The sequence below is a fragment of the Lepisma saccharinum genome, chromosome 10, assembly GCF_977018435.1.
Source record: "Lepisma saccharinum chromosome 10, izLepSacc3.1, whole genome shotgun sequence".
In the NCBI taxonomy this organism is placed as follows: Eukaryota; Metazoa; Arthropoda; class Insecta; order Zygentoma; family Lepismatidae; genus Lepisma; species Lepisma saccharinum.
In genome coordinates, this window is record NC_139238.1 from 12,623,902 (window position 1) to 12,650,426 (window position 26,525).

At 38.3% G+C, this 26,525-nt stretch overlaps 1 protein-coding gene across 1 annotated transcript in view; it reads right to left on the reverse strand.

Moving 5' to 3' along the window:
- Nucleotides 1-386: 386 nt before the first annotated feature.
- The window catches only part of LOC145994213 (uncharacterized), a 28,255-nt gene continuing 2,116 nt past the window's right edge, over nucleotides 387-26,525 (reverse strand). The window contains exons 2-4 of the mRNA XM_083130308.1: nucleotides 19,271-19,435; nucleotides 14,434-14,607; nucleotides 387-671 (exon numbers count right to left, since the gene is read on the reverse strand). Of these exons, the coding sequence (XP_082986434.1) occupies nucleotides 468-671; nucleotides 14,434-14,607; nucleotides 19,271-19,435 (543 nt within the window). The 3' untranslated portion in view covers nucleotides 387-467. The remainder of the gene's footprint in view (nucleotides 672-14,433; nucleotides 14,608-19,270; nucleotides 19,436-26,525) is intronic.

Consider the following 26,525-nt stretch of genomic DNA (forward strand, 5'->3'; position numbering starts at 1 on the left):
ACTTCTGTTTGAATTAGAAAGAGTCCACTATATAAAATTTACTGCCATTTAGAGATTATTTTTAATAGAATAAAATTTGAAGCAGTTATTCTCACCATTGTACTCAATGAATATAAAACCATTTATTATATAGCACCATTGTGGATCACTTCTAAACCATATGTTATACCATTATACAAGTTATGGTGATTTCATCAAATGTTGATGCAATGAGGCTTGGACCAGTTGCACCTTCTCTTTACATACCAACATGCATATTATTGTCCTCACAATTAAAAGAAGCCAATTCAACTGAGTTCCATGCAGAAATTTTAGTTCAAGGTCAGTATTATATTTTTTTTCCTACGTGGCCTTAAAGGATGTTATAATAATACATACGCAGTCAGTCATGCTAGAAACACCAGTTTATTCATTTTTATTCAAACATTCTAGGAAAGAATGGAATATACAAAAACAAGGTGAAGAAATTAACACGCCTCGTCCGGATTCTTGATCTTTTTTGAACCTATTACAACCCTGCAAACTTTCATTGCCAATGAGTAGCAAGATATTTTGACGTCGTTCAGGATAAGATTTGCTGTGAAAGTGTACATTTTTCCCAGCACCAAACCAAATTTGTCGTGGAATTTCTCAATCGAATATGGTTTTGTCTCATCTGCACATTTTAAAACCTGCAAAATAAATATAATTTATTCTTCTTAATTGAACTCAATTTATATTAATGGGTTTCTATTGTAATTTACAGTTTTTCACCTTATTGTATAATTTTCTACGTGCATATATATATATTTTACATTGGCCTGTCTCGTTGCTTGTTCCCATTGTCGCACAGCGATCCAGAATGCCAACTTAATCAAGAAGAATCAGTAGATCGCTATTTGATCCATAAATCAATACAAATGTGTAAGATTAGCAATTTTATGGAACAATTCACATTTTGGGTCCACAGAATTCACATGTGGTTGACTTGATTTTTATACAAAAGTATAATTTTGACATAGTTTAATACATACTTGGAAGCACAGTAATACTAAACAATACACTTGGAAGACCGAAATCAATTTCCAGAAATAATTAAATAATAACAAAAATTATGATTATAAGAATATTAATGATAGTAATAATAATATTAATAATTATGATTGTTAGAAGAATCGTTAAAATTAATTTATGCACGATAATGTTTAAAGCCATTAAAACAGACTTCCTATCAAATCACTTTCAAGATAGATTAATGTATTTTAAGGCATTAAATAATACTTATTCACAAGTTCCGATATTTCATGCTCTACCGGCGAGTCTACTGAGCTACAGTCGCCACCGTGCATCACACAATGATATTTTCAAAGTACTTTAATTATACATAATTGTAGAATTAAAAAGAGGAGACTGGATTGTTCAAATGTCATGCTTTAATAGGAGAACTTTTAATCTTTTTAAGGTTTTCACATTTTGTATCTGGAAACAAATTCAGGGTTATTCAAAAATAACTCCCTGGTATTGCAATTTTAGTGTGGGTGTGCAGCCGTGCCTGATGTCCTCAATTTTCTATTCGAATTATCTTGGACACCACTGGTTCTACACTTTGTCGCTCGGTGCGCGAAATGCAATATTGCGTAATCTGGAGAGAGTGGGATAGATTCAAGTAATGTAGTAAGCTGCATGGCTTCATTCGTAGACGCTTTCGACGCTTTGGAATCTAAACCACTATTTGCCTCTAGAGGGCAATGAATCCAGGACCAATTGAATACAAGACGACGACGCTAACAAAACGACATCGGCAGCACCAGCACCAGCTTATGAGCCTGTGGGGAACGAACCCACTCAATAATTTGCCTGTTACTACGAGGGTCGTTCGAAAAGTTCTAAGATTACTAAGATTATAACACTTTAACTGTTTGATTGAGTGATTGATTTGTTGTTTCAAGTCCACTTTATGCACAGTAAGGCTAATCGGTACTGGACCTACAGTTTAAAGTGTGATCCGAACCACTTGTGCCTTCACCGGGTATCAAACCCGGGACCCCTTGATTAGAAGGCGACGACGCTACCACTGCGCCATCGGAGAGGTTAAATTTGGTTGTATTTTTCTTCATAGTCCCTTGAGAACAATATATTTCATTCAGTAAAATACAGGCCGCGGTGGCTCAGTCGGTAACGCGTCTGACTACCATGCTAAATGTCCCGGGTTCGATCCCCGGCCGGTTCAAATCCGGGAACTTTTCTAACGATGGAAGCGGCCCCGGCGCCCACCCAGCGTCGAATAACATGAGTACCTGGGGGAAACCCTGGTGGGTAAAGGCGGTCAGGGGCGTGATCCTGATCACATCACCCCCACTCACGACCTGATCAAGAAAGTGTGGGGCGTTACCCCCACACCCCCTATACGCCTTCATGGCGTGGTGCTATGCACAGGGGAGCACTTTACCTTTTTTTTTTAATATTCCAGCGTCATGACGAAACATGTATTCCTCAAGGATTGCAAAATAGTCCATCACTGCTGCTATCACGTCTTCATCTGATAAAAATTACTTGAAAATTAGATGAAAGTCTAAGGGCGCCAGGTCAGGAAAATAAGAGGTGTGTGGCAGCAAATCATACTTCAATTTGTCAATTTTTGCCTTTGCAACAACTCACGTGTGTGGGCTGACTTTGTCCGGGTGGATGATGACATTCTTCCCCTTCAATCCTGGTCTTTTTGCACGAATATTTGTGTCCAGTCCATAAAGAAGGTTAGCATAGTACTGTCCATTGATAGTGGATCCAGTTGGGAATCTATTAAGAGGATGCCGTTCACATCCCAACAAATCGATGCCATGATATTTTTTTCCGCTGATTTCACCGCCTTGGCCTTCTTTAGTGTTGGTGAATCATTATGCTTCCACTATTTTGATTGTTATTTTATCTCTGGCATGTAGTTGTGTATCCACGTTTCATCTGTAGTTCTGAATCTGCCTTGTGCTCTTCATAAAATTGGCCAGACATTCATTGGACACTCGCATCTGCATTCGCTTCTGATCGACTGGTAACAGAGGCGGCATCCATCCATCTTGCAGACATTTTTCTCATCGCCAATTCTTCGGCCACGAAACACCCGTTCACTTGAGATGCCTATAGCTGCAGCAATTTCAAGCACCTTCAGACAACGGTTCACCAACACCATATCATAGACCTTTTCAATCATTTCTGCTGTCCTTGTTGATTTTGGCCTCCAGCTACGTGCATCATCTTCTAAGCTCTCACGGCCATGTTGAAACTCAGGAGTCCAGTTTGAGGCATTGAGAAATGAATGAGCGGAGTATCCTAAAGTGTCCTTCATATCCGAATGAATTTCTGTCGCCTTCATTTCTTCAACAGAAGCTACTTCATCACTGCACGTTGCTCAATCTTCTCCATTTTTGCACTTCACTCACACCTGCTCTGCCTCTTGATACAAAACAAAGGAAGGCACTCGGGTGATACTGTGCATTTGTTTTCCTGAAGGGTGAGGGATTCATCTGGCATGCATCATTCCGAACTCCTGCCGAACTTTTCAAACGACCCTCGTATATTTTATTTTAGAAGTGAGGCCATCGCGCTTAAGACAAAATGTTTTATCATTATACCTTTCAATAATTCTTACAACGTAAGTACTGACTGACTGTTATACAGATATTTCATAATAATTTGTTACATGTACAATATGATACTTTTCGGTGTCCTGTATTATTTACACTTATCCATCGTCACATTGTTATTAATTAAGTATGGAAAGAAAGGGTTGATAACTAAGATGAGGATCAAAATAGGCAGACGACAAAGCATCCAAAAATATCAAAATAAGCTCTGTTTTTTTTTTTTAAATCACGTTGATTTAAATCGCGATTTGAATCCGGTTATATTTTTTTAAAAGTACTGATTTAAATCACTTTAATGAAATAATTTATAGAATAATGTACACATGGAATTTGTAGACATCAAATCACTTTTGGTGAAAATACGTTCATCTCGTAGCCTAATCATTCAATGGTATTTATTAGGCTCGAAGGTGCTCTAACATTTTGAAAGGAAAAGTAAGGGATCAAAATATATGTACATATTACTGATTGAGTGAAGCTCACACAAAAGGAAATGAAACATGTAAACCGAAGCACACTTAAATTTATCTTGATTTAAAAACCAATAATTTTTATAGGCAAAAATAACAGTTTTGTGTAAAATAACATACAAAATACTAATCGTGTTAAACCATTATCATTAAGCTGTAAGTAAACATGGCAACTGATATCTTGCAAACGATTTTTAAAATAATCCCCAAAATTCACCAAAATTCAGCTACAAGACAAACAAATACTTTCAGTTACAATTCTGTATTACATGCAGAAAGTTATATTTTTACTGGAAGAAAAGTTAACTGAAGTTATTATAGTTTCATTAACACACTCAACAAACATTTCCAACAGTAGGTTCATATATACAGAATCAAAAATTCATATATACAGAATCAGAAACAAATACATTTAGATTTACATTTAATTTGTTATTTGCTTTAATCAAACTGTTCAAATATTTTACAGGCCCGTTTACCAGAAAAAGCCTTTCTGTAAAAAACATACACAGTCCGACTGGCTTAGCCGAAACCATGGACAGAAGTGTGCATGCGCCAACTGGACTTGTTCAGTGTCAAAATAGGGGTCTGGGCAGAAATCACAGAACTCTAATTACAGACTGAAAACAATAAGCTTTTGTTTGAAGCCGTGCCTAGTTCTGGAGGTAGAAATATGGCGGAGATGCACATTAGAGCTTGCTAAATTTTCATTTTTGTGAAGAAATTATTTGTTCTCACCTACACAGTGGGATATGTAGAGTAATATCATTCTTAGTAAACTTAAAAATTACAATCTTTTGTAGTGGAATGACTCACAATCTTCAAAACATTTGTTTTGCCGGATCTACAAATCTTGCCCCCCCCCTCCCCCGCAAAATATTGCCCTCTACCTACCTCCCTTCACACACACACACTATATATATATATATATATATATATATATATATATATATATATATATATATATATATAATGGCTAGAAGCAAGGAGGGCCAAAAGGGCTAAGTAAAAATCAAAGAAGGTAAAAGGAAACACTCACCGGACAGTAGAAAAATTCAAAATTTTCGCTAATTTCATAGCATCATCGGTGTGTGTGTGTGTGTGTATATATATATACACACACACACACACACACACACACCATTACACATATAGTGTGTATATATGTGTATGTGTGTGTATGTAATTCTTGTTTTTAGAACTTCGTGCGAAGCACCCCAATTTTAATGTGTTTTACACGGATGGGTCCAAGACAGTGGAATCAGTTGGTTGCGCCTTCGTCCTAGGCTCTCAAAGTTCCAGTTACTCGCTACATCCTGCCTGTTCCATCTACACGGCAGAGTTGTACGCCATTCTAAAGGCACTGGACTTCGCAGACGTGAATGGGCTGAAGAAAGTCCTTGTGTGCTGCGATTCGACCAGCGTGTTGCAGACTCTGGATTCGCCGTATTCCCGGCATCCGGTAGTGCAACGCATATTTAGACGGCTTGTGTCCTTATCTGCCAGCGCGGATGTACACTTCTGTTGGGTCCCTAGCCACGTTGGCATCCTGGGGAACGAAGCAGCAGATGCTGCCGCCAAGTCTGCTGATGCAGATGGCGACGTTCTCGTCCACCTATTACCTGCTAGCGACCTGCGGAATGTGTTTCGTTGTTGCCTTCTTGACACTTGGCAGGCCGAGTGGGATGCGGAAACGGGGAACAAGCTTCACGCTGTTAAGCCCACCATAGGTGCTTGGCGTTCCTCGTCCCGTCCCTCTCGGCGAGAAGAAGTTATTCTTACCCGCATGCGTCTAGGACACAGCCGTCTTACGCATGGTCACCTGCTCCAAGGGCTGGACCCTCCGTTGTGTCGTGTTTGCAATGTTTTATTAAGCATTCGACACATTCTCGTTGAATGTGTCGATCTTGCTTACCTCCGGCAGACTTTTAACCTTTCTGGCTGTTTGTCATCGCTCTTGGGTGATGACAGTAGTATTTTAACAAATGTTTTTAGTTTTTTGCGAAGAGCTGGACTCTTCCACCGTCTGTAAGGAGGTTTTTTAGTTTGTTTCTTCTGACTTTTTAATGTGTCGTGTTTGTCTCGTGCAGGTCTCTTTACAACCTTGCACTTTTAGTTTTTCTTAAGGGGCAATCTACACCCCTTTTTTAAATTTTAAGTCAGAATTTTAGATAAGGGGACATTTCCCCGTATACATAGAAGGGTGCGAAATGGCCTTACGTGCCGACGCACCCAGAAATTTTAATTCATTCATTCATTCATTCATTCATTCATTCATTTTGACAAAGTCCCCTATAAGGGCCTAGAGGGTGAAACAAAAGTCCCTCAACAACCCTTATAAAAAGTAAAGGGGTTACGCTTGGTACTATTTGTCATAATGAAAACAGGTTAGGATTAGGGGGAACCACATAGGTGTTTTTCAAGCGGACGTCCACCGTATTGGTGGCAGCCATATTGAATTCAACTCAAAATTTTTAAATGGAAAGAGGGTGATATGATATATATATGACATTGCTTTCTCACACCTGGAAAACGATACATTTCTTTCAGTCATGCAGTCGGACCTTTTTCCTGATTAAAGATAGGTTGAAGAAACCTTCACCTCTGCATTTCTCATTTGATTCTACTGTCGGATTAAAAATTATAGTTACTCGAGTTTGGACCCCAATTAAAAATTAAAGTCTAGCTCTTAGAATCCTGCGTTAATCTACGCTAACCTTTTTTTTTTTTTTTTTTCGAGTATGCCGCTTGTTTCAAGTTTTGCAAACGATCGCTCTCTATGAAACTAATTAAATAAAAAACGGCAGGTCCGATCGTGATGAAATTTTAGTATGGTTCAAACAGAAAAGTTTTAAACACAATTGTTAATTTTCAGATTTTTTAAATTTGTCAAAAAACCGTTTTCAATTGTGCGAAACAACGTTTTCTTGTTATTGGGTAGTCCTACAAATGCAATATTGATCTTTTTTTTAAGCTCTTTGCATCTGTTTTTAAAATCCATTATAATTGCCAATTCACATTGCGAAACCGATTTTATACAGATTTTTATTCAACGGGACGCGGTAACGCGGCATACTTCGATTCCCGTTGAACGGTGGAAACTGCGGGCTGCCCCAGCGAGGCAATGCGTGTATATTGTATTCGTTTCTGTATCACTGAGTAACTTCGTAAGTTTATATTTTATATACGCATATACGAACTCTACTATGTCAATGGCTGAGGTCCCCCTAAAGTCTTAATTGTCTCCGCAATGCGGTATTTTGCGGCTTGTAGATCCGGCACTGACAAGTAGAAATATGAATGTATGCTCGCCGCCATGATGCTATCTCCCTCTCTACGAAATTTTTGGCTTAAAGTTTACCCATATAAAAATGCTCACGTTTCCGGTCTGGTACCTGGAGGTCTGTGGCAGCAATGACATTTTGGGAAGTTAAGGGTTCCGTGAAAAGCGTTTGCTGTGGAAACATCAATGAAGTAAGTAGCTATATGTTTCAAATTATATAAGGGTTCAGAATAAAAATAGAAACAAGCAAATCTATATAAACGAAATATTACAGCGTAGTTTGGCTGGTGCTTCTACCTGCTCCCCCCTCTCGCGCTTGGAATAGACCTTTCCAGCTAGTTTTGTCTTCCCTGGCTGGACTGTGTCTACGTGTGTGGTGGTAAGAATTTACAATACCGTAAGGATCTCCAAATTTCATTCCTACTTCTTATACTCACTAAATATCGAGTCCTGATGACGTATCTGCAGTTAAGGTTTGGGGGTGACGTGTAGAAATTGTACATGCACGTGTCCAAGTTGTAAAATAACGTTCTTAATTACCGCGATCATTCTCCATACACAAACATGGGAACCATGTTTGATGATATGAACAAGTGACGTTCTCGAGCGTTCATATGAGCAAAATGGCGTCTTGCGTGAGGGAGAAAACATTGCTTGCCGCTCTAGTGCTAGAAAAATAACATTTCGTTAATGTATGTGCTCGCAATTGGCCCGCAAACCAGTCTCTGATATCCCCAGGAACCATTTTCGGTAAGGTTAGGTTAGGTAAGCATAGTTAAAATTTAGTTCGTAAAACAATGCACATATTGCTTCAAAGAAACGTAACCGAAAACCACTTCATTCGGCTTATTTTCCAATTTCCGGACGTGACTCCCTCAATTTGACTTCACATTCGTGATTACGAGGTTAAAATTACTTAGTATAGCGAATATGAAAAAAAGATCATGATTTTTTATTTACCCTAACCGAAATTGATGAACTTTGACAGAGTTTTCATCATTTTGTCGGATTAGGTACTCCAAAAGCGGTTATCTACGAAATAGGTATAAAATAGGCAAAAGCAGTTACTACAAAATGGGTATTTTTCTCAGAAATGGCCTGACAGGATTTTTAAACGTAAAAGTTTACATATAAGCCCAAGAACAGAAAATGCATTGTTGCATAAAATTCCGAGTTCAGCCCACTCAATTTTTTTTTCATAAGTTGGCACTACTGCTTTGTATTAAGGTGTATTAAGGCGTATGTTAAGGTGGTTCTAATATAAAGCCATACTACAGCATAGGCTCAAATTACTTTGGACAACCGTGCAACTAATATATTCGGTGAGGAAGACATTTTCGAATATAAAATATTGTTTTATTCACTACACTTTGGAATACCTACGAATAATTTTGTTACGATTAAATGTATTTAAGTAAATTTTAAAAATACCAGGTGTTTCAGATATAATTGAGGGGTTACAAAAATGTATTGCAAGTAAAGTATTGAATTTAACGTTAATGAAACCAGTCCAGAACGAAGGAGGAATGAAAACTGTTCGTGCATGTTTTGTTAAGCTGAGAGTTCACATCCCTGCCGCTAGGCGACACTCAAATCGCCCATATCATTCACATCACTCGCAGTGTTTTGTGCCATGTTTTTGTCCCCCACAGGGCCGCATTTACGCACAGGCTATCTACGCTGCAGCCTATGCGCCCGCACCACAAAGAGGCCCGCACCAAAACAAAAAAAAAAAAACCTAAAAATTTAAATTTTGAATAGACTAAAATTTAAAAAAAATGTATTCGTTTTAATAGTATGGTAGGTACTTATAATCATAAAAGACGTAGAAGAAGTTAATGTATAAAATCCTCCTATAAAAAAAACGTCAAAGATTGTTTTCCTAATATCCAGGTCGCTCTAAGAATGTACCTGTCACTTATGGTCACAAACAGCAGTGGAGAAAGGTCATTTTCAAAATTGATGTTGATCAAAAACAGGCTTTGAACCTCCATGTTAGAAGACAGGCTCAATGTTTTGGCTTTGCTCAGCATTGAAAGTGATAGTTTAAGACAACTATGTTATGAAGATATTATAAGTAGCTTCATTAGTATGAAGTGTAGGCGCAAAGCAATTAGCCACCAAGATTATTTCGCACTTTCATTTTAAGTCTGATTGTTTGGGAAAGTAGAAAAAAAAGAAAAGTAGAAAGTAGAAAAAGTCTACTGTATTTGAATTAAATATAAGTAAAATGTGCTTGTTTGTTACATTACTTTTCTTCTATTTTGAATTTACCTACCATGTTTACTTAAAATTACAATATGTTATTTCTAAAATTTAAATATTATTTTCAATTGAAATATTATTTTTTTAAAAAATTTCCCCCGGTAGGGCCTGCACCACAGGTTCAGCCTAGGGGTCTATAGATCCTAAATATGGCCCTGGTCCCCAATATTTGATTGATTGATTGATTTGGTGTTTTAACTCCACTTTATGCACAGTAAGGCTAATCGGAACTGGACCTACAGTTTAAAGTTAGATCCGAACCACTATGTGCCTCCACCGGGTATCGAACGCGGGACCCCTTGATTACAAAGCGACGACGCAACCACTGACTCTGCGTCAGCTGTTCGTGAATACCGTGCCCATCATATGCTGTTCACTGGCACTTCACCCGACCTTTAATTTTACATAACGTGGAAAGACGTATTCCTAATCTAACTGATAGATTTACACATTGAAGTACAAGAAATTTTCGAGAAGTGATTAAATACGTGTTCTTGTTTGAAGAATGAACATATTTTTCTACGCCAAAAGTTCCATTTATCTGACACTGGGCTAACAGATCCCTCTTCCCCCTCCTCCCTCAGTATGACAGTCCCAAAGTAAAACTTACAAGAGAGAGAGCGAGAGCGAGAGAGAGAGAGAGAGAGAGAGAGAATCGTTTCAGTAAATTCAAGTCTTCTGGTTTTGTTGCTGCACCTTCCACAAAATTATAGCCCAATATTGTTGATATACAGAGTATTGTTTGCTCATTTGTGCAACAAATTTACCACCAGTTTTAGCGGAAGCGAAACAAAGATAAGCTGAGGAATAAAAAGAGATTGTTTATCAGTGGCGAAGCGTCCTATGAGGCCAGGAGGCCGGGCCTACCACACCATTACTCTTTTAAAGTTGTATTTACTTATTTCGTCAAAACATGTGTAATGGAATGCAAAAGTTTGGAATTTTCTTTTTTGATAATTACAAAAAGATTCTAACCCTGTTCAGTATACGAACTTCCCACGGAGTGAGGCACATTTGTTGGGGCCTCTTCTCTTCACATTCTGTCGTACGGTCGTATATGCGGGAAGCCTAATCTTACGAGTACTGTACGTATGCTTATAATGTGCTCGTGAGGCCGGCCTTTCGGTGTTACCCACTAGGACAAACAGAATATCAGCAACACTGCATTTCCGCCAGGGTTGGAAATTTGTGGTGTACCAGCATTTTTTATAAACATTAGCCTGTGTTCGTGCAGAGAGATTTCTATTTCATTGTACATTCTACATATTTATTACGAAACTTAGGTTTTCCTTCCTTTCATCGACAGTGTAAGTGAAATTGAAAATTACGGAGTACTGTAGTTCTGACTTCGTTTTCTGGTCAGAGTGCTGATGGTCTTGTCGATTCACCCAACACCGTAGCGTAAACAGAAAGTCTAAAGAACTTATATTTGTAAAGTAAATCTCCAGACCAAATTATGTAAATTAAAATGCTAGTTACGCCTTATATTTACAAAGTAGTCTTACTTTAACTGGAAATAGAATAATTTATTTTTATCGTGAACGGGGATTCCCTCGGTTGTTCCCTGTCTGTGAAAACTTGCCTCCTGCTCAGAACGCTACAAGGGAGCATGGCTCGGAGCGCCAAGTTCATGGCGGTAGCGTTGGGCAGTAGAGCTTTGTTTGTGATTCGTGTCGTGTGCAGCGATCAGATTTATGCAAGAAAGTGCTGGACTGAAATGCAAGAACAGCAAGGACAATTGAGTTCTTAATTGAGTGAAGATGTAATCATCGGTAAGGTAGGACCCACTTTTCGTCTTTCATGTTTCCTTCTTATAACAATCTTTCTGAAATGTTTTCAACTCTATTTTCCTTTGCAAGTAGCAGTGGCAAATGACAGCAAAATTTTAAAAAAATAGAAGTTGTTGAAACGTTATTTAATGCGTTAACACTATCGTCGAATAGATATTACAAGCAGACATTTTTTTTATGCAGCCGACACAAGCGAAGAGGTAGGCAGTTTCGTTTTCGCTGAAGGGATAACAAGAGAAGAGTGAGAAGCAAAGGAAGACTTTTTTGGGTTTAGGACAAAAAGTGTTATGGGGTTATTGCGCGGCCATGTCTGTTTCAGGTCTGGCGGAACAGACCAGTGTTGTCACATTGGATTGACATTGTTATAACCTGTTTATATGTTACATAGCAACCTGTCGTGTTGCCATCATAGAAGGGTCCCAAACAAGAATCCTATGTTGTATTATCACGTAAAGGTGTGTACTCACACGAGGGGTAGAACAAACTAATAGGATGCGAAGTATTCACACTGAATGAAATAGGTCACCTTTACGTATGTTTTTTCTTGATAGAACCGTAGTGGTCATCCTAACACGTTAAGAAGCCAGGTGACCTAATTGTGGTCATGTCGATGTTTCCTGATCCTCTTTAATTCATTTTCCACACATTCTCATCGTCACGATTAGCATAGATCAGAACAAATGAGACGAAAATATTCAAAATTTAAATTATGTTTACTTGCACATACAGGTGTCAGAAATTCACTTATCTAGAAAGCCAAGACTGGAATTAACTGCAACCATTCATTTAGTTAGACAACAGATAACAATGGTGTTTTCCTCGGTGCGAGGAAGTCTTGCTAAAAGAAACCTAAGTTGGCAACAGTAGAACGTACCAAACTGACAGTCGCTGAAAGTGCGGAATTCTGTCATCTGCTCACGGCACAAACGTCATACTGACCCGAAAGATATGGGGTTCTTCTAGCCCTTTTTGCCTTAATTGCTAAATAAATAAATAAATTTAGAAAAAAAGTGATGAAGAATTGACAACAGGGCTCGAGCACTATTCATTGAATTTTCGCAATGTCTCATGATTGGTAGTTCCTTCTGGAGGTGTGTGCATAAATCACTCAGAATTGGAAAAAGTTCAAACAAAAGAAACGAAATGAACAAAAATCTAGATCGATGACATCTGGTGGGTGGGAAGGGATAACGTCTAACAGTCATAATTATCGTACTGATGGCCGGTAACAACACTTTTGAAAACGTCATAACAGTGCATAAAGTGGACTTAAAATACCAAATCAATCAATCAATCAATTCGTGCCCTGGAAAAAAATAAGACGATAATAATTACATTATTCACCCACGTCCCATGCAAGTACTGTAAGTGGACAGCTTTTTGATTGAAAAAATACGAATGCACCTTGCACCGTATTGAGCTTATCTCAAAATCGGTTGTACTTGTTTATGCGAGCAACAACGTGTTTCTTCACGTGACTCACAACTTGACTGGTCGTTTTCCTTTCTTTCACCACACCGAAAACACAAGACGCAGACACACAACTACACTCGAGGACACTAACTTCACTGCTTTCTCAGGATGCCACCGACACAACGTCATATAAACGTTAATATCAACCTGCTTCTCGCCACTTTTCAAATGGCTGGATTTCCGAAACAAACTCGGAGAACACGGAGACTTTCCTGCATGCCATGTTCAAAACTGGCGATATTTTTTTGCTGCTCACGTGATCGTTTCCAATTTTTACAATGATCACGTATTATTATTATTATTATACAGAAAAATCTTTAATGAAAATATATTTTAAAATGTATATCCCAATTTAATTTACACGTTTAACTTGAATTAGCGTACTTTTATAGAACACAGCACATGCTGCGCAAAAAAAATCCGTTATTAGGCTGTTGCCAACCTCAAGACTTCTCACTAAGTCAAGTACAAAAACGGAAGTGGTATGTCGAATGTCGGCATATGATAGTGTGATTTCACATTGTCAGTGAGGATGATGCTCTGGGGGTTGGGGAGGGGGGGGTTTGCAGAGGAACCGATTTATAATCCACAGGTTTTCACACTCCGGAATACTTTGCGGGTGAAGGAGGGCGAGTTGTGACGGTGAGGGTGAGGGCAGGCCGTGGAGGAGGTTGAATTAAAAGGAACACTTCTCTACAAGGGAGAGAAAAAAGTGGCAATATTTAAGAATTGACCCCCAAATGTGCATTTTATTTTGTATGTAAGGTACAAGAAAATGTGAGGGCTACAAAATATTTGTGTATCTTACAGTCTTCTTTCCCCATTTTCTTTTACCAGGGACAATGCTTCACTAAGTTTCCCTTGGTGTTTTTGCTGCATAAACCAGCATTTTCGAACGGTGTGACAACGACATACGAGTGTGTTTTTGGATGATGTAACTTTAGAGTAGTTGAGGTACACTCTGGATGATACTGGAACGTGTGGCATTGAGAAGTAGATCGACCACGTTGTGACACGCACATTTATCATTTGTTGTATTTTGTATTTGATTTTTGTTATTTAGCGTCGCTTTTCTTTTCATTTTTGACTAATCCCGACGGTGAGGTTGAGTGATCGTCAGATGAAATTGATGAAGGGACACAAATAACACCCATGCCGGGATTCAAACCAGGGAACGTCGCTGCCGAGTACGAAAGTCGGCCACCAGCCAAGATGTACATTTTGATTTTTAATTTTTTACATACGTACCAGTTGGTTATAATTAAAGTGACTGTGTTCAGGTTGGTACAGCACGGGCTGTAATGAGAGTAGCAGTCTGAAACTTAGTAGATATGCTAATGAAGCAACGCTTACAGATGGCGCTGAAGTAGTAGTCCTTGCCAAGACCGGTGCATTTTTTTGCACGTAGATCTGGCAACATGACACTCCATTGCCATGGCGACGGTGCTACCATCTGTTGAAGAAAAGTTACCTCAGAATTGCCCTTAGTACATCCTTAACTCCATTCTTGGGCTACTTCGAAGAAAATAACTTACCGGACCCTGAGGGCATTTCATATCTCTCGCTCCCATGGCCTCTACCACAACGTTTTCGTCTCCGTGATCCTTGGTTGCCTGCTCCCCCATGTGTTTGCATGCGTCCTCTTGCAGTCCGCTGATTACTGAGGTCTCTCCCGTAAGGTCGCCAGCCTGTCTGACGTCATATTCAGCCTATTAAAAGAAAAGAGTATAGAATACGTTACTATCAGAGCCAGAGACTTCTACGCTCGAAAGCCTGTATCGTACCAGGTGGGTAGGTATTAGTATGCAAAGGGAAGCTGTGTTGAGGCCGCGAAACATAATTATAGAATTTAGGTAAAAATGGCAACGGAAAAACTGGCAAAAGGAAAAAATGGCAAGAATAAAAATGGCAAATACAATAAATTACGATTTTACATGAAAATTGAGAAATTATATCTTTCATTTCACAGTTTGAAATTTAAAGTTAATATAATTTTGGTGTCATTATCACTAATTTGTCTTTGAATTGATACATTTTATTTGAGGTTTCCAAAAATAATTATAATGCCGTTTATTTCTTTATTTCTTCTGGCAGAAGTTGCTGACGCTATAGAATCACATGTTAATAAAAGGTGACCTTTGTAAATGATTTGAAGCATGTGTGTTTCATGAAAGTTAAGGGACGGTGCAGCGTAGCATGGGTTTTCATCTTGACTGAAAACACGTTTACGCTTTGAGCACACCTGCTCATCAATCACACGTGTTTGGTACTAGCAGGACTTGAAGCCAGCCTTTATCTACCCCCTCGCACTAATTTGTGTCACTGATTTCTCTCAGAGAGACGAACTTGTGTTAGGAGTGAGGAATGACGCTTCGTGTAGCCTATATGGTGACGTCAAAAGTTCCACGTTGACATTCTCAATGGTTGCCAACCATAATCAAAGCTTACTATCGCTAATTAGCATTAATCTGACATATACATTATCAACTTTTCTTGTGTTATTTTTATGGTATGAGTTTAGAGCATTGTAAGAAAGAATCTGTTAAGCTATGACTCGCGCCTGAAGTTAAGGAGTTGAGGTCTTGCTGTTAACGGCGAAGGCGATGCGCGGACTCTGTCGTCTTAAATAAGTTGCTGCCTGCGAGCGTGCAGGACCCAACAAATTATAATTTTAACTTGTGTGAATCAGTATGTACGCGCGCGATTCGTGATTAAAGATTTTGGACATTTTAATTATAAAGTATTTGGAATTTTATTTACTGTCACGTGTCGCAATTCGGTGGTTTCCTTCCTGGAGGAAGGGTGGATCGTCTTAATCCCGATCTCTGAGTGAGAACTGGTGCTTCCAACTGACCAGCCGGAGCAAGGATTGGTGTGTTGCCAATTCGGATCTCCATACCCTGGAGTTACGAGTAGTGGCACGTTGCAAGCGTCAAATTACTGCTTTCAAAGGGTGCTCATAACAATGATTTTTAATCAACTCCAAAACAATCATTCATTCAAGTTCCAACTATTAACAATAATTATTTCTCCTTTCATTTGTGTGACGTATACATTCCCGTCAGTATTATTAATTACATACGTTAATTAGGTTTAATAAGGTCAACGTTACGTTACTCAATTAATCGCTCCATTTAATCTACTAATGCTCTTTCAGGCGGAAAGTAAAGAGGAATGGGAGTATCATTTATTTAATACGTGTAACGAACCTGTGAGTTTAAGGTTTTATATTTGTAAGAAGTTAAGATTTATAAAATGTTTGTTAATTCAAATAATGTGCAAGTGGTCACAAACCACTATAGTTAGATTGATACAGTTTTGTTTGGAACTTGTATATATGTTTATAAATACGTCATAATCTGTTTGTGTTGACGTCACTTTCTCATCTCAGCAGAGGAAGTGAACCACCTGAATGTTTTTCACCTGACGACAGACTCAGTTAGGAAACAGGTGAAGGTGAGAAATCAACTGAAACGTGGTAACGGTTAATGGAATGCCCGAATAGTGTTATTGGTAATTATTTTCGTTTCATTCTGGTTATACTTGGAAATAATAATTAAGTACAGAAACTTTCGTGTATTTACGTTTGTCTTGTCCAACGTTAATTCTATATGCAAGTGTGTTTAGTGATTGTGATGTGATTTAATATGCTATAGAATTGTTCCTCTTCAGGCAGAAACGTAAGCAAATCTGTACCTTGCTTGTAAGACCACATACGATAGGAAATATAAGTGCGTTTAACTTTGAATACCGTGTTGTTTTTCTTATCTACCCAGCAAGCCCTGACGATTTGCAAAGATTCTCATGTTCCCGACTAAAGGAGTAGCGGACTAACTTTCTGACGACTGGTGTACAACCGGGGAACGTTGCATACGCCACAAGCCCGCCCGACCAAAGAATATATTTCAGGTCACCTACCCAGGGAATCTCTCGCGTGGCAGTCAGTTACTCTACCGACTAGAACACCGCGGATCTAATTAATCAGTAGACCGACATGAAAACGAGTTACATCAATATGTACTGTATTCAATTTTGTGTTAAGGGCATGCGGAACAGTTTCCACGGGGTTCTTCCCTCCGTGGCGGTGTTTGCCAACTTAGCTCTCTTGGAGCAAGATCTGGCTCTTTCTTGCACTCGTTTGGCTGTGAACTGGGGGGCCCGTCCCCGTGCCCCACTATGCTTCCATCACTGGTTCCGGCCCACATAGACCAACTTTTGCCATGATTATACATTTTGCACTTGACGTGATATTGTTATATTGGCTGCGTCGCCCACCCTCTCTTATCTGCCCAGCTACTTTTTTCTATATCGCCGTGTTTGACGTGAAATTGACATAATATTGTTATCGGGGAATCTTTTATTTTCGATTTCATACGACCATGAGTAGATTATTGAGATGGATTATTGGATGTAGATGGTGGAAACTAAGAATAAATTGTCATCAATTTAGAGTTAACGGTAATAGCAGCACCCCCACTCCGTCGACAACCAACATTACCTTAGGAGGTACTTTATCCAGCCTTCGTAAATCTAGCTCCTTGAAAGCCACTTTTAACTCCATTTAAGGTGAAATTTAGCTCTTTTATGCACATCAGGTTTGGGCAACACTGCCAGGATGGCCGTAGGAGGCAAGGATAAATGTATTGCGCTTATGGGAGTATTATTTGATTTGTTCTCTTGGGAATCTCAAACTTCCGATGGAATATGAAAATTTATCAACACGGGAAGAGGGCAGTTTGATGACGCGTTTGACCAGCTAAAAAGTCGAAACTTGATGTTGAAGTTGTTTCCCCATAAGGAATACATGAGATTCCGAAAATTCTTATTCACCATATTTTTCTAACATCGTGTCCAGCTTAATAATCAACATAAAGAAACGCTCCCACTTGCAACGTGGGGAGAAATTCATACTTTTGTAGACACCCAGATTTTTTTTAGTAGCAGTGCCCATTCGGGTGATATTGAAATAAATGAACAACTGGGGCATAACTGTAACTCCTCACCTTAAGCTATAGTAGTGACAGCCCACAGTTTCCACGGTTCAACGGACATCCCTGTAGCGACAGCACGTGCGGTTTTGCCACGTTCAACAGGTATCTTTACACCGCTGAATAAAAATCTGTATAAAATCGGTTTCGCAATGTGAATTGAAAATGATGATGACTTGATGAGTTTTAAAACAGCTGGAAAGAGCTTCAAAGCAAAACCAAGATCAAATTTCTAGAACTATCCAATACGTGTTAAGAAAAAGTTGTGTACACAAAATGGATAAGAACCTTTTTTGGCCGATATAAAAAATCTGAAAATTAATAATTGTATTTAACACCTTTCTACCTGAACTGTATTTAAATTACAACACGATTGGATAACAAGTGTTTTTAATTTTTTAATTTTAGAAAAAAAATGGAAAATAGCGGTCGTTTGGAAAACATAAAAATCGGATATTTTTTTTGTCTCACGGTGATGAAAGAAGTTGTTTACCAAAGCTTAACGCAGAAGTGAATAAGCTAAATTTTGATGTAACTCACTTTCATGTCGATCCACTTGTTAATATATTTAATTGGAGTTAAAACTCCAGTACCCATAATTTTTAATCCAATACGAATTACTATTACTTCGAACATGCTTTTCCTCTTCTATTCTCTAATCCAGTGATCGAATTGGGCTGGTGTGAGTCTGTATGGAATACAGGCAGTGAATTTTTGAGATTGGTAAGTTATTTATTGGAGCTGACTGCACAAGTAGCTGTGAAATGGCCAACAGTATACTCGCTCATTTCTCTCTCTCTCTCTCTTTCTCTTGCACGTTTGAGTTATACCGTACAGCAGTCTTCATTCTTCCACTCCTGTATAAGGCCCAGCGCTCGTTGCCAATCATACGTCATGAGAAATGCAACAATAGTCTCAAATTAAAATCTTAATTTATATAAGTGTTGATATTGTAAACTTCGCTTTTCCCATGGGGGAATTAAAATTATAGCATTAACTGTTTGTCCCTTTAATAATTATTTGGTTTGATTGATCACAAATGAAGTTGAACTTCAAATTGCTAGTAACGTAAGTACTAAAACGAATTCTGACAATTCATGCGTGACACCCAAGAAAATGAATGCAATTTGTGGTGATAAAGGAGAGAATGAGAATCGATGTTTTTTTTTTATAAAATCACAAAAAAATAAAGGATTGGCGTGCATACGAGCATACCGGCAGTAATTTATTTCCAATTCGACCACTGATCTAATTATGAAGATATTGCCATCAGCAGGATAGAATTCTACCTCAAATTCTTAATGAAGAAACAATTGCAAAACATCAGAATAAAGATTTACTATATTCCATAATGTTTTACAGTTGTACAAAACGTTATACTTACTTCAAGCGTGTCACCGTCTTCACCAAACATCTTTAACACTTCAACGCATCCTATGATGTAAGCGTTACATCCGTCCATCCGAAAGGTCACGTTTATTGCCACTGACCTGTCCTCATCTACATCGCAATTTTGGAAATCACCAATGTAAACTTCGTAGCCTCCACACTGCAAAGAAAAATTAGCCATTATTTGTGCACGAATTTAAAAAAAAAATCACGTAATAAAATTTGTGGCAACATAAAAATCAAGCAATGTCTCTTTATGTAACATCTTCAACGCTTTTATCGACATTGATATTTAGCGTCGCTTTACTGCTACTTTTGACTAATCGCGACGATGAGGATGACTGATGAATAGATGAAATTGATGAAGACAAGAAAAATAAATGATCATGGAGGAACTAAGTTAAAAAAGGCATATTAAAAGAGAACAAAATATCGAAATCTAAAAAGAAATATTAGAAGCAAAGAGAAAATATACCAATATGAATAAGGGAGGAATAAACTGGCGCATTCCTTTTTTAATAAACAAGAATCATGACACGCATGACACACTGGACGCAAATGAAGAACGTTTATCAATAGGGCTCGGCAGTTCATGACATAAAAAATCCAAAAAGAGGGACCTATTAAATGACCTTAACATTATTTAAGAAATACCTAAAAAAATTTAAAAAAGACCTAAGAATAATATTCGCCCTTAAAATGAAAGCTTGATTTTCAAATAAATTACAAGAGACTAGTTGGATAATTTGATAAAATCTGTTTGATGGTTTAAACTATCGAAGCAATGGGGAAAAGCCAATTAAGTGTTTGTAGTTTTTTGTACTTTAACTTCAAGGTTACATAAAATACTCCGCAGGGTTTTTCTGTGAAAGTAATTAATCTTTCAGAGTGCGCCTCGCACGATACAGTAGTCGGTCAACATCTGAAAATACAGTTTTGTTTCTTGTTTGGTTTGGTTTGATTTTTTGTTTTAAGTCCACTTTATGTACAGTAAGGCTAATCGGGACTGGACCTTAAGTTTAAAGTGGGATCCGAACCACTTGTGCCTCCACCGGGTATCGAACCCGGGACACCTTGATTACAAGGCAACGACGCTACCACTGCGCCAAAAGGGAGGCCCGCTTTGCTTCTTGTGAGCGAGATTATATATACAGGGAGTATCATAAGTTATGCTTATAAATGAAACCAGAGATACATCGCGTCAAACCCTGACGAAAGTTTCTCTTCCACTTTTCCGAGTACTATGGCAGTTCCAAAGAAATCATAAAGGAATCTTATGCGCTCTACCAACACCATGGGAGATCTGTAGGACGTATGTGGAAGGGACTCCCTACAGGAAATGGAGTTCCCCATAGAAAGAAGACGTGAAAGGGGTATCTGAGGAATCAGGTGGACGTCAATTACATGATATCCAGATACCATTCACAATTACGGAAACAAGGTAGACTAAACCGGGATAATTTTAGCATGATTGCGTTGCCGGAGGGGCAATGGGCATAGCAACACTGACAGTAAATGCAAGCAAAATGCTCGTTGGCTGACGAATGTCATGTGAAAACAGTGTTTAGCTGTGGTTGGTAGTTTGTAAAAGATTGAAAGAGTATGATGTGTGAAGGGAGTCGACGAGGGCCTATGCGAAAAACCTCCATCCCACCTTTGTGACAGAAGTAACACCCGTACAAAAAAGAGAATACGTAAGATGAAATAAACAATACCAATACCTTACAGTGGTAAACTGAATCTTGTTTTCCGATGGTCACGGGAGTTGAACTCAACCTACTGAATGTAAGTCGAACACTTTACCACTTGGGCACAATGACACAGCAGTGTTGTGGTGTGAATGCAAAATGTAGGCACGATACCTACACACATACTACGACGTATTGTTAATCGAAACTAGTGATGGTACCGAGCCCGAGACCGCCTCTCTGCAGACGAGACGAGAACGAGACCACCACCCTCGATACGTGTTCGAGACGAGACCGAGACCGCCACCTAGTACACGAGACAAGACCGAAAACGAGATCACTCTTTTGAACTCGAGACGAGACCGAGATCAAGGAAAGTCTCCTGTCGTCTCGATACCACCCTTAAACAAAACGTATTATTGGAAATCACTGTACTTCATACTCTAGGTGCCTTTAAATCACGTAAAAGGTACGACGTGTTCTACTAATATTACGTAATTTGCGTAGTTCCTATCCTTACCGTCAGGGGTCAGCGTGACTTGCGTCAAGGCTAGAAGGCACACTGAGACGTAGTTCAGTAAGTGTGTCTGTTCGAGACTGAATACGTACAACAGTGTCTGTCAGTGAAGGGCATGTACTTCGCGGTTCAAATGGAACGTGTGTACACTATCGAGGAATATACGAACATGCATTTCTTCTACGGGAAAGCAGACAGCAATGCGATCAATGCAGTGGATGCTGCACGCCTGTACCAGGAAGCTTTTCCTCGCCGACGGCACCCAGATCGTCGCGTGTTCATGAGATTTCACCAACGCCTCCGAGAACACGGGAGTTTTGAATATGGAGAAAGAAGCGGTAAGCCAACACGTGTCACAGTGGAAGAAGAGGAAAGCATTTTACAACTCGTTGAAGAAGCACCAGGGACGTGAACTAGGAGGATCACGGCACAGCAGTGAGGTGTTTCTCACAGCAGTGTGTGGCACATTTTACACCGCCAGTTGCTCTACCAGTACAATCTCAAACGCGTACAAGGTCTCCAAGCAATGGATTGTGAGGCCAGGGTTAGGTTTTGTGAGTGGATGCTGCAAAAACTTGCATTACACCCACGCTTTTTAGGTGACATTTTGTTCACAGACGAAGCTGGATTCACTCGTGACGGAATTGTGAACTTTCATAATACTCACGTGTGGTGTGACAAAAATCCCAATGAAATGTTTGAGTCAAGACATCACGTTGAATGTGTGGATGGGTGTTGTAGGTGATTTCATATTGGGACCTCACATCCTACCACTCAAACTCAATTGTCGTGGGTACCTTCAGTTCCTACGTATTCATCTTCCACGCCTCCTTGAAGATGTTCCCCTTCACCAGCGGTTGTGTATGTGGTTCATGAACGATGGGGCACCAGAACATTTTGTTTACCTGTGCGGCGGCACGTTACGCGACGCTATGGTCGGCACTGGATAGGTCCTGTATTGTGGCTACCACGGTCTCCTGATTTAAATCCATTGGATTTTTGTATTTGGGGTCACATGAAGAGCATGGTGTACTGCTCTTCTGTCGATAATATTGCCGAGTTAGAGGAACGTGTGATTGATGCATGTGCACAAATACGAAATACACCGGGGATATTGGAAAGAGTGCGGAATTCACTACACCGACTGTCGTGCTGTTGTGTTAAAATGAACGGAAATCATTTTGAGCACTTGCTGTAATTTCTTGTACAGTGTTCTATCTGTGAAGTAGAGTGTATCATATGTGTTCAGGGTATTTTTTTTAAAACCTTCCTTGAAACTGTTTCCCATGTGAGGTCGCATTTAACCACAATATTTTCCCATGACATACGTCAGCCAACGAGCATTTTGCTTGCATTTACTGTCGGTGTTGCTATGCCCCTCCGGCAACGCAATCATGATAAAATTATCCCGGTTTCGTCTATCGTGTTTCCGTAATTGTGAATGGTATCTGGATATCATGTAATTGACGTCCACCTGCTTCCTCAGATACCCCTTTCACGTATTCTTTCTACGGGGAACCCCATTTCCTATGGAGAGTTCCTTCCTCATAGGTCTCACAGATCTCCCATTTTGTGTTTCTGGTAGAGCGCATAAGTTTCCTTGATGGTTTCTTTGGAACCGCCTTTCTAACTGCCATAGTAGTCGTCCTACAGAAGTGTGAACTGTACTTTCCCACACTTTCGGTGGTGTATAGCTCCGAAACTTTCGTCTGGGTTTGACGCGATGTATCTCTGGTTTCATTTATGACCATCACTTATGATACACCCTGTATATATATATATATATATTATGTTGTGACTCATTTGACTTTAAAATCACAGAATTATGCGATACTAGTGGCCAACAATGGGAACTCAAAGTAGGCTTCACCCAAAGTATTTTAAGTTTGCTGAAGGAAAAATAAATTCACCACAATTAATTTCACAAAATCCATTGTCAAAGATTTCAGTTAAAATAGTGTTGTGGTTTTTTTCATTGACCATGTTTACGATTTAGTGTGTTTGCTAAAAATACCATGTTAGAGAATATAAATATGTTAGTTCTGCTAGCATTTAAAATTCAAGAAACAACTGGGAAGGAGAAGAAAGAATTATCAAATATTATAAAAGAAATGCAATAAAGACGGCAAAAAACACTGGAAAATTACCTAAAAGCCAAAATGGTCGGAAAATGCAAAACAATAATAATAATAATGCACAATATAGACAATATTTTCTGGTTCTAAGTAAAGTTGAACGAACTACTGTAAGGTTTAGCATTGTGTTCAAATCCCAGAAAAATATGTTTATTTGTTATCAACTCCCTAGTTCTAGATATGATTGTGCACAAACTTACATCGTTCAACGGATTGAGAGTTTTTTACCGAACGTACCGCACGGGGTGTTATCCTATTTGCGAACAGTCCTAAATTCGAACACGAATAACACTCTTGAAGTGTTTCGTCCTAATCTCGTATAAGAGCGAACACATTTTCTGCCTTGGCTACAACTTCTCACACTTCCCTCACACACACACACACACACACACACACACACACACACAAAAAAAAAACAAAAAAAAAAACAGTTCTACACTTGAGACTAGTCAGTACCATGTGGGTCACTCATTGGTGGTGTAAAAGTTGCAGTTCAAATTGAAGTTGGGAAGTTGGAACAGAAAATTTGGTACGATTAAAATCGTCGTCGACGTACTCGTATTTAATTTCATTTTTTCTGGCATGCTACGCGGCAATTTGACTGAGTCGAATTATTCAGGAAATTATGCAAAAATCAAAGTTTCCATTAATATTGGGCGAATACTGTGTGGAAAATCTGTATTTTGTTAATCACATAAGAGATACCTTAATAATTTGATGTAATTCTTGAATATCTTAAAGCAAAACTGTACTATAATTGGAAATAGTTAGTTAATACTTGAATAGCACTAGAAAAACACCCTTCCTACCGACGGTAATTATATTGCTGTTTGTTCTGCAGGAATAGTTACAATCAGAGAACATATTTATATGTAAATATATATATATATATATATATATTTATGTATGAAGCTGAAATCAGTTGCATTTTCTATTATCTTTTCGCATCATGGTACATAGACTCGAAAAATTCAGCTTTTATTTTCCATATTTGTACATATATTAGGTTTTGGCTCACATTTTATATATTTTAGTTATTTTTACATATTATTTGCATATTTCAGATCATTTCTCAATATATACTACTCCATATTCGTGCAATAACTACATGTCCCTGTGTGACCGATAGAGTTAAGTGAATTTCTGCGAAATAACTGACAAATCTGAAATACACTCCCAAATGGGAAGTTGAGAGCAGTTTTAGTCAATATAAATCCATCTTACGAGACAACAGAAGGAAATTCACGTTCAGATCCTTACCATATATTTTTTATACATTGCTTTGGAAACAGAAAATGAAAACACATTTTGTGTTGTTAAGCAATTAATGTCAATTCTGTGTTTTATGTACCTCGTGTAGTGTCTTTTATTATTAGAAAGGTAATTTTTTTACTTTTAAGTGAATATTTAACTCTATATTTTGGTGAAAATAACTAAATATTTATTTACATATTTAGCACATTTTTTTTACATATAAAACCGTTACTTGTTTATAATGTATGTGTCGGGGAGACGTCACCAGAAGAAAATAATAATCTGTGGTAAAAATAGCCCAATTATTACAACACTATAAACAGCAACATAATTAGAAGTTAACAGTATTATTTTTGGTCATTTGCATTGTATTATAATCTAAACGCACTATATGTTCAACGGTATTCGTCTATCATTTTTATTCAATCCTTCTCCATATTCGAGTGACTATACGTTTTATATTTTAAAACATTTTTCTGATTTATTGTGTTGAACAGTTCGATCACTGCTTTGTTATCACAGGTTACTATGATTCCTATGGATTAATATGTGGTTATTACTGCAAGAAGAAGAAGAAGAAGAAGAAGAAATTGTTCCTGTAGTCCTTACACTTAAATGCTTTACGCTAGAATATTCAATTTTTCGTTCATCTGCATCCTTTCAGGATTCAGTCGATCAGGAAAATCAGCGTTGTCTCTTGTGTTTTTTTTATAGGGCTCACTTACAGTTACAATATATATTTGCTTGTCCTACCAATTGTACAGGGTACAATACGAAAGCAGAAAACAGAGATTCTAACTAAACACCAGAAAGCTTCAATACTGTAAGTCTTTTTATTTAGCACTACGACGCCAGAGGTCCTTCGAATCCTGGCCTGGGCATCAATGTTTGTGAGTGTCCATTCATCAATTTCATCATATCATCAGTCATACACATCTTCGCAAATTAGCCAAAAGTGGCACAAAATCGAAGAGAAATAAAGCAAATATCAATCAATCAATCAATATGTTTATTTATTACAGAGCGAGGTTCTAAGATAGTTACTAAACTCGTTGACCCTGCATTATGCAATATATCAGGTTTCTCCAGGGGTGGCCATCCCCCCAAAATCATGTCATGTGTCCCCCAAATCATATTTGCGCCCTCAAACCATATCGTAATCTCCACAAAGTATTTTATTACGACAACGTGTCTATCGAAAGTAAAGTAACTTTTTCATATCTATACTGAACACTATACTTGATCTGCCCCTCCTCCCTAAACGGGATGCCCATCACTCAAGACCGCCCATAAAATCGTTCACCATAATCCCCAAAATAGTTTGAATGAATACATAATTGATGTCTACTTCAATGAAACAGCATGTTAAACTGTCCATTTTTTTCAATTGTTCGATTATTGAAAAAACTTTAAGCTATCATATTGATTGGCTAAATGTAGTCAATTAAATTATGTAAATATGCATATAAGTAGTGTTTGTGAGTGGGTTTATAAAACTCACAATTTGAGTATTTAACACAAATTGTTACGGAACTTAAGATATAGATAGAAATTTCAACCTTGGGAAACGAAACAACATGCTACAGTCGAATAACCGATTCAATTATTGTTTCACGAGACATTACATTACCCTAGCTAGAAATTGTTAAGCTCAGG